The 13,458-nt window shown below is 33.2% G+C and overlaps 1 protein-coding gene across 12 annotated transcripts in view; it reads left to right on the top strand.

Annotated features, from left to right (window-relative positions):
* Positions 1–13,458, top strand: part of ATP8B (ATPase phospholipid transporting 8B) — a 73,928-nt gene that overhangs the window by 53,774 nt on the left and 6,696 nt on the right. For 7 of the 12 annotated variants that reach the window (XM_033350357.2, XM_033350356.2, XM_033350358.2 and 4 more), the window contains 11 exons: positions 4,504–4,981; positions 7,337–7,395; positions 7,518–7,730; positions 8,143–8,348; positions 8,445–8,600; positions 8,689–9,331; positions 10,008–10,184; positions 10,694–11,435; positions 11,513–11,705; positions 12,810–12,961; positions 13,063–13,415. In XM_033350357.2, the coding sequence (XP_033206248.1) occupies positions 4,504–4,981; positions 7,337–7,395; positions 7,518–7,730; positions 8,143–8,348; positions 8,445–8,600; positions 8,689–9,331; positions 10,008–10,184; positions 10,694–11,435; positions 11,513–11,705; positions 12,810–12,961; positions 13,063–13,415 (3,372 nt within the window). The remainder of the gene's footprint in view (positions 1–4,503; positions 4,982–7,336; positions 7,396–7,517; positions 7,731–8,142; positions 8,349–8,444; positions 8,601–8,688; positions 9,332–10,007; positions 10,185–10,693; positions 11,436–11,512; positions 11,706–12,809; positions 12,962–13,062; positions 13,416–13,458) is intronic. The other 5 variants (XM_033350363.2, XM_033350361.2, XM_033350362.2 and 2 more) reach the window with 5 other exon arrangements.

Below are 13,458 nucleotides of genomic sequence, written 5' to 3'. Positions count from 1 at the left end.
TCGCTATATGAACTGTTTCAATTAAGTGCCATGCCGTAAATAGATATATATCTAGAGTCTGGTTTTTCTTTAGTTCATACATATATAGGGTGATCCCTCTCGGAATCGGGTCGCTTCGTTATTCCCCTTGCTATTAGTTGTAAAAGTTATAAAAATTTATAATTTGTAATAAGTTATAAAAGTTTAAGTGTGAAAACATTAAATGGTTCTTATTAAATGATTATTTATGGAAATATTACAGAAATTGCATTATAGAAATTTTATCGTAATTTTTAAACCAAATTAATACCGCACTTTTATATGCGGTAGTAATTTTTTTTTTAATAGTTTCGCTGAATATGTTATGCGAATATTTTAGTATCAAGCAAATTATGTTTTAAAGAAATGAATTGTAACAGATATTGAAATAATATTTTGTGATATGAGCACAAGAAATAATTGGAGGTTATATTTGTAGCAAATTACACAACTTACGTATGCAGTAGTAATTGAACAATTTATTTTCTAGTCTCTAAACACAAACGAGAAAATAATTACCGATACGATAGTCAAATTTGTTTCACGCGGTCATAATAAGTTAAATAAATACATATATGCCATCATGACCATGCGCGCTAACCAAGCAATGATCAACGTTCAAGGTAATCGTTGAAATCCGATTAACGAAAGTACAAATTGTTGCATCAGTGGAATCCTTACGTGAATTCATTCTTTAAATTATCCTTAAAATTTAAGAATAGGTAAAATAAAAAATGGAATTACATTATCAAATCAAATCAATTATAAACCAATTATAAAATCATTATATCGTGAAAATAAAAGATAATAGAAAATAGTAATTTAGATAAAATGTAATTTTTTCTACATATATATATATATATGTTATATGAAGTATGAAAAGAAGTAGAGAGTAAGGTGAGCATTAGGTCAATCGGTAAGATGCCAGTTTCAGTAAAGCGGAGGTCCCCAGTTCGAATCCTCCTTCAATGGAAAAATGTTGAAATAAATTCTTTGTACGGTTTTTCCACTATTTCTTACCGATTTTCCACGCAAGTCTAATCTTGTTGTACGTAATATGAATGTTACGTGTAGCATTTAACCAACTTGCAAGAATAAAGAAGTGGTGAGGTATTTATGAGCCAGTTTGTGGAGAATTTCTTCAGAATGGTCAAGCAAACTTCACACAATCTATTTTTTTTATCAATATCATAGATTGGTGATATAAATCGATCAAGATATTTGTCATAATTCTTAATCGACGTTCAATTTGTTGCGAAAATTATAATGGCTTTTATAAGAAATTAACATTCGTTTCTATATCTCATCAAGGATTTTATACTCGATTTATGTACATGCATCTGTATCAATGAAAATAACAAAAAATAATGATATGGAGTTTTGTACCGTTGAAAACAATTAAAGAATAATTCATTTACGTAACATTTACATAATTCCATCATTTATATGATTTTACAAATTAAAGTGAAAATATTATTATTCCAATAGATGTACATATTTGCTGAGTTAAACAGACGTGACTAGCAATTTTTTTGATATGCAATTTAGAACGATATAAATTCCATATAACTATACACTTTAATAATAAAGAAAATGGTAACATCTTCAAACGAGAACTGTTCTCTGAATTTATGAGAGACTTGGTAAACGATCCCGGTTGATCTTTAATCTTATCATTAATTATCATCAAAGTAATAAGTCTTAATTACATACAGACGGACTTGAATCTTAATTAATATTATCATAAATTTTCTTCGAGTCCTTAAAAAGTTTCTGCTCGCGGTATTTATAGTATTCATTACAAATTACAATATTTACAGCGCGAAACGTAAAATCTAAGGGAAAAAAATGAATGAAAGAATGGAGCAAATTCTTGGAAATCCCTTTCATAATTATGATGTCAGAGAACAAAACTCAATCATATAAATTGACTGGAAACAAAGAATTAGACCTTAATGGTGTTAACCAAGCTGTGATTCTTGAACTTTTGTATTTCCATCTTGCTTCCAATCTTACTTTCGCAATAATAATTTTAGCAAAGACAAAAGGTTTATAGTGTTTTAAGAAGATATTCAACATAAAATTGTGGCCGCAAATCGTGTATTCCAACAATAAGTTTTTCATGTTTTCTTCACGCTTGAAATATCGTACAACGTTAAAAAAATGTTCAGTCGACTTGTAAATAACCGAAGCAACATAGTTAAGGAAATTAAGAAACATGAGGGATATATGAAATACTTTATCCTAATGGAGTGTAATAATCCTCGATAAATGGCGTTAAGCACGGTAACTCGAACGGATCTGCGTAACACAATAAAGATCCGTTATAGCCACTCAACTTTACGGTCATCTGCATATCGCGGCTTTATTGCAGACGCCGGAAAAGTCTGTCGACTTGTATCATACGCTGTCCATGACACATTTTCGCACGCGACCAAGTCATTCTACTATCCTGCACTTTTAACAGTTTTCAAATGCGACGCTTTCTGGAGCATCGACGACGATATTTAATCATTTTTCTATACCCTTTCCCACCAATAACGTACTTATAAGCATATATAATAGAGACCGGTCAGAGGCGTCTACCACGGAAAATGGAAACCAATCGATAACTTCTTACATGTAGAATCCATATGCTCTTTGCAGATTATTTTTGCTTGATAAAGCGTTCATCATTCTGTGATCGATTGTACGATAACGAAATCGCATTAGAAAATCCATTTCTCAAGAGAATGTCAATGTTTTGGCAGAATTTTGAAGATTTAAGTAAGAGTATTATTTTGCACTACTTAATTGCAGAATAATATGTAAAATAAAAACTTTGAACTTCTTCGCTCTTAAATCATTTAACAGGCAAAAAAATTTGTTCTTTTTTTTCAACTTTTGTACTTATCACACGAAAAATACAAGCGATTTCTACAAACACTGTTACATTTAGAAACGTATCATTGAAAGCGTAATTGCAAGGGATTTGCCATCGCGATCACTCTATGATTAAATAGTCTAACATGATTATTTCACACTATTCTTCAAAGTTCAGCAAAAGTTTTAATTTCTTTCAATTAATCAACTATTTTAACCTTCGATCTCTTACATGCATGTCTTTTCAATCATACATATGTATAAACTTTTGTATCTCATCTTCCCAAGGAATGACTATAGAATTTAATGCGCGTTTAGTTCGATTGTTGTTGGAGTATTCGCGATGCAACAATGCGAATGTAAGTCGATCTTTTAGCTTGTCCCGAGCCGAAAAAACAAATTTAAAGAGACGCGTTTAGGGAACTCTCTTTCCATTCAGTATTCTGGCTCTTTTCTCCTTTCGACGAAATAGATCTTCCCGGTAACCTGTGCATCGTTAGCTTGTTTTCCTTTCTCCTTGGGGCTGTGCAAACAGCGAGGGAAAATAGAAATCACGACCATTAATGATTCACCGTGAATGCCGTTCGATTACTCTTGTTTAAATCTATTTAAATCCCTATCGTGCGTATTCTCTTTCGTAGCAATTCCCAACTCTTTCGGATCGGAGAATAAAACTTTTCGAACAGGCTATAGTGGTACGTGGGGAATTGCGATTCTTCTAATCTCTCCAAGATATAAACTGGTTTAAGACCGAACGATGAATATTCACGATCTATAATTATACCTTCAGCGTTCTTGCACAACCGTTTTCCCGTTTTACTGATCGAATATGACAACTCAGTTTCCAAATGAATTAAAATGCACGGGTATTTTAATGAGTATTTTCTTTCCATATAATATTTCTTCTTTTTATAGCAGAAAATTTTTTTTTAGAGAAAGCTTACTTATCTAGAAAAGTAGAGTTGAAACGAGATATTTAACAACGATGAAAAAATTATAGATCAGAGATTAAATCTTTCAAGTAGTCTAATAGCGTTATTTTTCTTTCCTTAAAGCTAAGGATTTTTTTATGAACTATAAATGCTTAAGCTAAGGCCAGCTTTTCGCCGTTTTTAGAATAGTTTATTTGTTAACATCCGATCTGAAGTAGCAATAGGAGCATAAAATATACTTCTTAAAATAAGATAAATTAAACAGATCCATTCATAGCAAACATATCTAGTCTACTTCGTATCAAACTTACATTCAAATGTTCGAACACGATCACATTACCTGTATATATAATCATTAAGAGGGTGAAAGATTTTACTAAATTTAGGTTTCTGAATCAAACATGTTCGCACGTTATCTGAATATATAACCGTTAAGGATGATCAAAGAATGTACACTAAACTTACATGTAAATTTTTGAATTAGATAGAACCGTAAAAAAAGGGAGAACAAAATTTAAAAAAAAAAAATGAAAAAAATTGAAAATAAAGAAAGAAGTGGGAAAATCTGAAATGAGCACACAGGGAGCCACGAGGAAGGTACGTTGGTCGTGTTAAACGGCGTGTCCTCGACCAATCGTTACCCGTTTCCATCGCGAAGCCTGTAACGCAATGTTGTCGTGTGATAACCAAGGTGAAGGACTGCGACGAGGCGGACAAAGTCTCGGTAGCGTGCACTGCGACAAAATCGGACGCGGAAGATAGCCGGAAAGGATCGACGACTGCCGCGTCAATGTGCAACGATGACGAGAATTCTGGTACCCGACGAAAAAAGAAGAAACGTCGAAAAACAAGGAAAAAACTGCAGCTGCAACAATTGCAGCTGGAATCTACCGACAGCCAAGTGCATTCGGTGGTGAATCTGCCGTCGTCTTCCGACGAAGTCGAAGCGGTTGGCGAATGTTCGAAAAGAGACTCATCCAGCAGCTTAGGTGGCACGAGCAGGCATAACACCCTAAGGGAATCTTTGCTCACCGTGCTAGGCAAGCTGGTGATCTGGAAAGGCACTAGGTACCGTTCGTCTACCGCTGCGTCTTCTTCACCCTCCGCACCGCCAAATTCACCGCCCGCGACCGAGTGCATAGGACGTAGCACTTCCTTTTTTTCCAGCGGTGAGTTAATTACTCACGAATTTTCATTATGTAACTTTGCCAACAGTTTTCTTTAATACGAACGTGTCCGGGCTATAATTGATTGAATCAGCGTTTTCGAAGTTTTATTCAAGAATGAAATGGCCTTGTTACTTGATTATGAATTAAGATTGTTTTAAGGTTGAGATGAGAAACTAAGGAAACGGTATTAGATTCGCTGTTCCCTTTCTGAGCTTCCTTTCTCCTATAGCTACGACTTGTGAAGGGAAAGAGCTGCGTAAGAGGCGCCACCTGTGAACAGCATTCCACTAAATTCCACGATAAAGATTGTTTATACGAGCTGGTCTCCCGAGAACCGAGAAATGTCTTTGAATTCTTTTGACGATCCAATTTCGAACTTGAATTTTTGATAGTTTTGCTATCGATCGGTGTGTTATGCTTCTTTCATTCCAATGTGTCTTTTTGGAAAATAATTTCGAAGTATCTTATGACACTTCTTATCGAGAAATTCGGAAAATGTATAGATGAAAAGATGAGAATTATTACCTCAAGTATGTGCAAAATTACGAAAATTTTGAAAAAAAAAAAAAAAAAAAAAGCTTTCGAATGAAGGAATCTTTACGATCTTGATGATGTAATAGCTCCTTTCAAATTGTGCTTCTCTTTTTTTTAAATCATTTTTATTATTGAAGGTTTACATGACAATATTTATTGCCTCATCCCAAATATCATGGAACTCAACCATGCAAATTGAAAAAATAAATGCGAAATGTAGAACGGCTTTCTGCTATACGAAATTCTGTTTTCGAGCAAATCGATGCTGAAGATTCATTCAAGTACGCGTGCACTTAAGCGTGACCTCACCGATACCTCGGTCTAATGGACATCGCTCTGCACTACTTATATCGCCGTTCGTGTTTACGATATTAAACAATAATAAAATTAAACAATAAGATAAAATTGCTCTTCTTCGACACTCTTCTTCTGTTTATTAATATCAAAATTATCGAAAATAATTTCTTTCTTTTCTCGACATAATCACGTTCCATGTATTACGCTTTTATAATGATACCCGATAAATTTGCAATACTTGCGATTTGCATACTGAATTGCAATTTTTTCTTGAGAAATAAAATTTCGTATGAAAAATTAGCACTCTATACTTTCTCCACAATCTTTTTATATAGCATTTTCTAGCTGTAATATACTAGCTTATTCTTATTAGGAATATTCAAAATACAAGTAGCGGAGGACTAAGATCTTTACCTTTTTGTGGATCAAATGCCCGTATTGCGTAATTGGTAGAACGAGGTTATTATTGTGACTGCAGCAAAACGTCGAGTAGAATAATAAATACATTCCGGGTATATCTTATTCGTTAATAGAGAAATGTAAGAAAGTTGCAAACGTACAATTTCTGCATTATTACATTTCCTTTTTTACATTTCACTCAACTCATATTATTGAGTTTTTGCCAACATTATAATTAAATTACTATAGAAAATCTGAATTATAAAAATTGTTTAAATGTTAACAGTACTATCGAATATTTATTATTCTATTATTGGAACAAGGTCATTTCAACCTCCATAAAAGACAGAACAGGACATATATATATATAATGATTTAGATATAGTGTTTATGATGACGAAACTATTTTCTAAAAATGACACAATACGATTTGCCTCCAAAAGTTCTTTATAGCTTTCTTTTAAATATACAAGATTCTCTATATATAATTTGAAATAGAAATTAGTATTTTACATGAAACATCTCATAACACTTAAAAAAGATTAACGTTTAATTAGAAATAATATTGGATATTTGGCGTTCAATATTTCCTGCTAAGAGTTTGCAGTAAAATTAATAATCAGACCGCGTGGGTAACGAAACGAAAAAACGGCATTTATACATTTTAGCGCACATTTGGATAGAACTGTTACAATAATGTACGAATGTCAGGGAAAAACTATAGCGCATTACTCAACTTGGTGATTTCTACGTAATCTTGTAATTCATTCTGTTTCCAAAATGCAATCCGCAATACCTGGTGCTCTTGGCCACCTCTCGTATATGTATTATGCGACGAATGAGTTCACTTTAATCGATTCAACGGTGTGTATATTTAATTTTAATTTCGGGTGTATATCCAATTCCTATTTTGCTAAACACTTATTTTTTTTTTTTTTTTTAATAACTATACACCATAGTTAAAATTGAGATCATTATCGTAATGCAAAAGGAAACTTCACAGACCGTTCACATACCGTTTAAAATGAGAATCATTGATTTTCTTTGTGCGAACAACTACGTATAATTTGATGATCTTATAATTATCGCAATCCAATATCATGTCTGTTTCTTTTTCTTTTTCAGAAACGGAGAGGAGAATTCGCGCCAATAATCGCGAGTTCAACTCACAGTTTAATTATGCGGTAAGATCGAAATACGGTCCCGTAATTCCTTTTTTCCATGCAATAATCGAAGCTCGAGAAAACAGTACCGATAATGACGAGACTCGTTTCATTTTTGTTTTTCTTTTTCGTCTTTCTTGCAGAACAACTACATCAAGACGTCCAAGTATTCGGTTCTGACGTTCCTACCGTTAAATTTGTTCGAGCAATTTCAGCGGCTCGCTAACTTTTACTTCCTATGCCTGCTGGTGCTTCAGATGATCCCCGCTATCTCCTCCTTGACCCCCATCACCACAGCCATACCCCTTATAGGGGTGCTCATGCTCACTGCCGTCAAAGATGCCTACGACGATTTTGTAAGTCGATCAAAACTGCGAAATTATTTTTCTAGGTAACCAATAAAGAAAGTATATTTCTAATACTGCTGCTCTCCTTGAGTCTATATAATACAAAATTGATGTTATATTTTAATAGATAATCTTTGTGTATTCCATGTTTTTTTTCTACATAAGATACCTCAAGAGATACAAACGTGAAGAAACAGCGAGAAGAACAGTAGAGTTAAGATCATACAGTGGCTAGAAAAAATATTTACACTCTATTGTATTTGCTATAGCAGCAGTTAGCTATTAATTAATTAGATTTAAGTGTATTAAATTTTGTATCATTTAGCAGTATCTTCGTACGATTACAAAAATTTGATACTATGAAAATGAAGTGTATGGAACCTAATGAGAAAACGTAATTAAACGCATTTCGTTTCTTTAGCAACGGCACAGCAGTGACTCGCAAGTGAACAATCGAAAATCTCAAACGTTGCGAGGTACTAGTCTTCGTGAAGAGAAATGGTCGCAAGTGCAAGTAGGCGATGTAATTAGAATGGAAAACGATCAATTTGTCGCAGCCGACGTGCTTCTTTTATCTACCAGTGAGCCAAATGGTCTTTGTTATATCGAAACCGCAGAATTAGATGGGTTAGTATCTTTTTATTGAAATCGTGATACAGTATTTTTGCTTAGAGACAAGGAAGAATAAGGATGGGGAAATGCTAATACATTTGGTCATTTTAGGGAGACGAATTTGAAGTGTCGACAGTGTTTACCTGAAACTGCCGAAATGATGGATAGTCATGAATTGATTGGTCAATTTGACGGAGAAATCGTTTGCGAAACTCCTAATAATTTGTTGAATAAATTTGATGGTACTCTTACGTGGAAAGGACGAAAGTAAGTAATCGTTCCCGTTATTTCTATTATATTTACCACGATATAAAGACACATATGTTAAAACTGTTTTATGTGTAATACATTACAGATACCCATTGGACAACGACAAAATTATATTACGAGGTTGCGTACTCCGAAACACGCAATGGTGCTATGGCGTGGTCATCTTTGCAGGCAAGGATACCAAATTAATGCAAAACTCAGGGAAGACCAAATTTAAGAGGACTTCTATAGATAGGCTGCTGAATCTTCTCATCATCGGGATAGTGTTCTTTTTACTTTCTATGTGTTTGTTCTGTATGATCGGCTGTGGTATTTGGGAAAGTCTTGTAGGCCGTTATTTTCAAGTGTATCTACCCTGGGACTCGTTGGTGCCTAGCGAGCCTATGGCAGGTGCCACAGTGATCGCTCTGCTTGTGTTCTTTTCTTATGCTATCGTATTGAACACAGTGGTGCCAATCAGTTTATACGTGAGTGTCGAAGTTATCAGATTCGTTCAGTCGTTTTTGATCAACTGGGATGAAGAGATGTACTATGCACCTACGAACACACACGCTAAAGCAAGGACTACTACATTAAACGAGGAATTGGGACAAATAGAATATATATTTTCCGATAAAACCGGAACATTAACACAGAATATCATGACTTTTAACAAGTGTTCTGTGGCAGGAAAATGTTATGGGGACATTATCGACGATGTTACCGGGGAAGTCGTCGATGTAAGTGAGGTGAGTCTGTTTATCTCTTTATCCATAATCAGACTCGATGCGGATGATGGGGTACGTTATTACTAGCTTGTTGTATAAAGAAATCGGTCGTCTTTTTCACTAGCTTTAATGATTTTGTAAAAATGTAACGTTTTACTTTTAAGTTCAATATTTTTGTTATCGTTGCAATGAGACTCACTGTGATTTATATTTTTCAATACTTCAGTGTTGTTTGAGTTTCTCTGTTATGTACATGTCTTATATCAAGAAATATAGATAATTTATTGATTTGGAATGGCAAGTTTGTTTCTTAAAAAAGATACTTGCTTAATTACAGACTTTTTGTTGTATTTTCAAATCACAAATTATTATATTGAATAAACTTAATCATCTAGCATTGATATATCCACACATCGGTTTCATTCATTTCATATTTGTTATCAAGAAAGAATGCAATTGTTTATGAGGTGAAGATATAATGTATTGACATGGTGTCTGAGATTTCATTAAAATGAAAATTTTTATTTATTTCATTTAATGGTATAACTATGTTAAGTGAGTAAATATCAAATAAAAGTTGTTAGCTCTGTAATTTCTTCTTGGTAACAAAATGCAAACAATAGAATCATTTCACAGTTTGGCCATATTTTGCATAAGTTTTCATGTACATCACTTAGCATGTGTGTGCTGCATGTAGACGAACAAAGCTGCCCGAACACCTACGATGCGATGGAAAAATGGACAAGAATTTGTTCAAGTTTATACACCTATAAGTGGTCCAAACGTACGTCTACTGGAACAGGTGGATAGGATATCCAATATAATTGGAGAGCCAGGCCCAATTGGCAGTCCGATGGTTCCACATAAACTTTCTGTACGCATGACAATAATTAACACATCTCTTCCGCAATCGGAAAAAATTTTATGCATTATTCAGCTTATTTTTTTCCGTTGTTATCCTATCTGTATGCTATGATAGCTAGATATCTTGTAAAAGAATTACTAAATGTACAAAATTTAACAAATGTTTTGGCTTTGCAAGTATGTAGCAATTACTAACTGTTGCTTTTCAATTGTTGTCTATATTTTCTAATACATTAGATGCATGCATAGTACCCTACTTTTCTTTACAAGTAAATTCAATTGCTCTTAAACTGTGTAAATGTTGGACACTAATTTTCACAATGCTTTAAAGGAATTATAAAATTATAATATCTCGTATGTGTCTGCCGACTTGACTGAATCTATTTATATGGAGGCAAGGTATTTATTTTAATTTCTAACATTTCCGTTTCCACATACTTACTATCTTTTGTGTGTCATACTAACACATTGTAGCGCACAAAAAATCGTTTCTAATTGTAATTTAATGTACGTTTACAGACATTCCCAGCATTGGATTTCTCCTTCAACAAGGATTATGAACCGGAATTCAAGTTCTATGACTCTGCATTACTCGATGCTGTAAGAGGGAATAACGAAGATGTTCATAGTTTCTTTCGATTGTTGGCACTTTGTCATACTGTTATGCCGGAAGAAAAAAACGGCAAGCTAGAATATCAAGCACAGTCACCGGATGAGGCTGCCCTTGTATCTGCCGCTAGAAACTTTGGTTTTGTATTCAAAGAGAGATCTCCAAATAGTATAACAATTGAAGTTATGGGAAAACGTGAAATATACGAGCTACTTTGCATTTTGGACTTTAATAATGTTAGGAAAAGAATGTCTGTAATTTTGAGGAAGGACGGACATCTTAGGCTATATTGCAAAGGAGCGGATAATGTTATTTATGAACGATTAAAAAAAGGCAGTGAGGATATCACGTCAAAAACATTGGAACATCTTAATAAATTTGCGGGTGAGGGCTTAAGAACATTGTGCCTTTCGGTCAGAGATCTAGATGAACAATTTTTCAATGATTGGAAGCAACGTCATCAAGAAGCTGCCATGAGTCAAGAAAATAGGGATGATAAATTGGATGCGATTTATGAAGAAATAGAAAAGGATATGACATTATTAGGCGCTACTGCCATTGAAGATAAGTTGCAAGATGGTGTACCTCAAACTATTGCTAATTTAGCTCTGGCTGGTATTAAAATCTGGGTATTAACTGGTGACAAACAAGGTATTGTCTTAAAATCATTATCTTAAAGCTGTACACACCATAAATAAATATTTACGTTGTTTTATATTTTTATACAGAAACAGCTATCAATATTGGCTATTCCTGCCAGTTGCTGACAGATGATCTTACAGATGTTTTTATAGTAGATTCCACTACTTATGACGGTGTTGAAAATCAGTTATCGCGATACTTGGAAACTATCAAAACAACTTCTGGTCATCAAAATCGGCCAACTCTCTCCGTTGTCACATTCAGGTGGGACAAGGAAAGGTCAGGCACATGAAAGAGACGGAGTACCAATCATTAACCTTTTCCATATCTCAATCTGACTAATTAACGCATTTATTTTAAAAGTTTCTCTTTCATATTGAATGTGGCATCATGTTCTGTGTAATGCTTTCTTCGTCTGGTTATGCCTAAGAATTTATAAATATTTCAGATCTAGATTTTCTGTCTTCAATATTAAGTTCAAATAATAAGATTCGATATAAAAAATCATTGATCACGAATTATGCATTCTCAATAATATTACTATTAATAAGTACCAATTAGTTTAAATATTCTTTAGCATGCAATATGATATTCCAAAAGTATTGATAAGTTAAACTGCACCAATACATGTCAATTCAATTTATCATATATGCAACAATATAAATTTTATTATATTTAAATTGATTTAAGTTTCAATTATACAGTTAAATTATATATTTGCATGCAAATTTTAAGATATTCATATATATACAGATGTTAAGGTTCTGTATACTATCAATTACTTTCTTTCTCAAGCTCTCTTTTTATTATAGAAAAATATTGAGAATCTATTTATCTCGTGCTTGTCGATTATTCTATTTATGATGTAGACATTTGATTATAGTAGAGTTAGGTATCAGTTTTTTTCTCAAATACTCCAATTTTTGTTTTGTACTTCTCAATATCCTATAATTATGTATTAACATTAATTAGTCGAAACGAATAATGATAATTATCATGTGCTTGAAACTCACTCCTTCTCTTTCTGTATGCTTAAAATTAATCTTAGTAATAATGATAATAATAACAACAACAACACCGAAAGTATGTTGCTTATGTCACGTTATTATTTCAGTAGTTCATGATACAGTGCACTGTGTGTATTGTTTATGATTAATACGCATCATTTTTATATTCAATGGAACAAATTAAATTTCTTCCTTTTTTTTTCTTTTTTTTTCTCAGCAAGTAATTGTATATTATATTTTACCATTGGTTGAGTTTAAAAGTCTGATAACTTCGGGAAAAAATGAAACTTGATTCTAAGAAAGCACTGTTAATGTAAATCATATTTTATTCCAAAGTCATCTTGTTTCATTTAAACTTTATATTTTTTATATATAGCAGCGATACTGAATACAATCCTAGCAGAGATGAACAAGATGAGCATGAGATGGAACAAGCAACAGGATTCGCGGTGGTTATTAATGGGCATTCCTTAGTTCATGCATTACATCCGCAACTTGAGCAACTTTTCCTCGATGTATCAAGCCAATGTATGTATATTTATTTAGAAAAATTCTCATATATTTATTACAAAAAATTATTTATATTTATATTATATATAATTATAACATTGTACATTCTAAATTCTTAGGTAAAGCTGTGATATGTTGTCGCGTAACTCCTTTACAAAAAGCAATGGTAGTCGAATTAATAAAGAAAAATAAAAATGCTGTGACTCTGGCAATTGGTGATGGAGCAAATGATGTTTCAATGATAAAAACAGCTCATATAGGTGTTGGCATCAGTGGGCAAGAGGGATTACAAGCTGTATTAGCATCCGACTATTCCATAGGACAGTTTAGATTTTTGGAAAGATTACTTCTCGTTCATGGGAGATGGTCATACTATAGAATGAGCAAATTTCTTAGATATTTTTTTTATAAGAATTTTGCGTTTACTTTATGTCACATCTGGTTTGCCTTTTTCTGTGGATTTAGTGCACAGGTATAAATTTATTTTATTCATAATCTCATCTATATCCGTTATG

The sequence above is a fragment of the Bombus vancouverensis genome, chromosome 2, assembly GCF_051014615.1.
Source record: "Bombus vancouverensis nearcticus chromosome 2, iyBomVanc1_principal, whole genome shotgun sequence".
Classification (NCBI taxonomy): Eukaryota; Metazoa; Arthropoda; class Insecta; order Hymenoptera; family Apidae; genus Bombus; species Bombus vancouverensis.
Note: the sequence above shows the minus strand (reverse complement) of the source record. Positions and strands in the feature narration are given on the sequence as shown.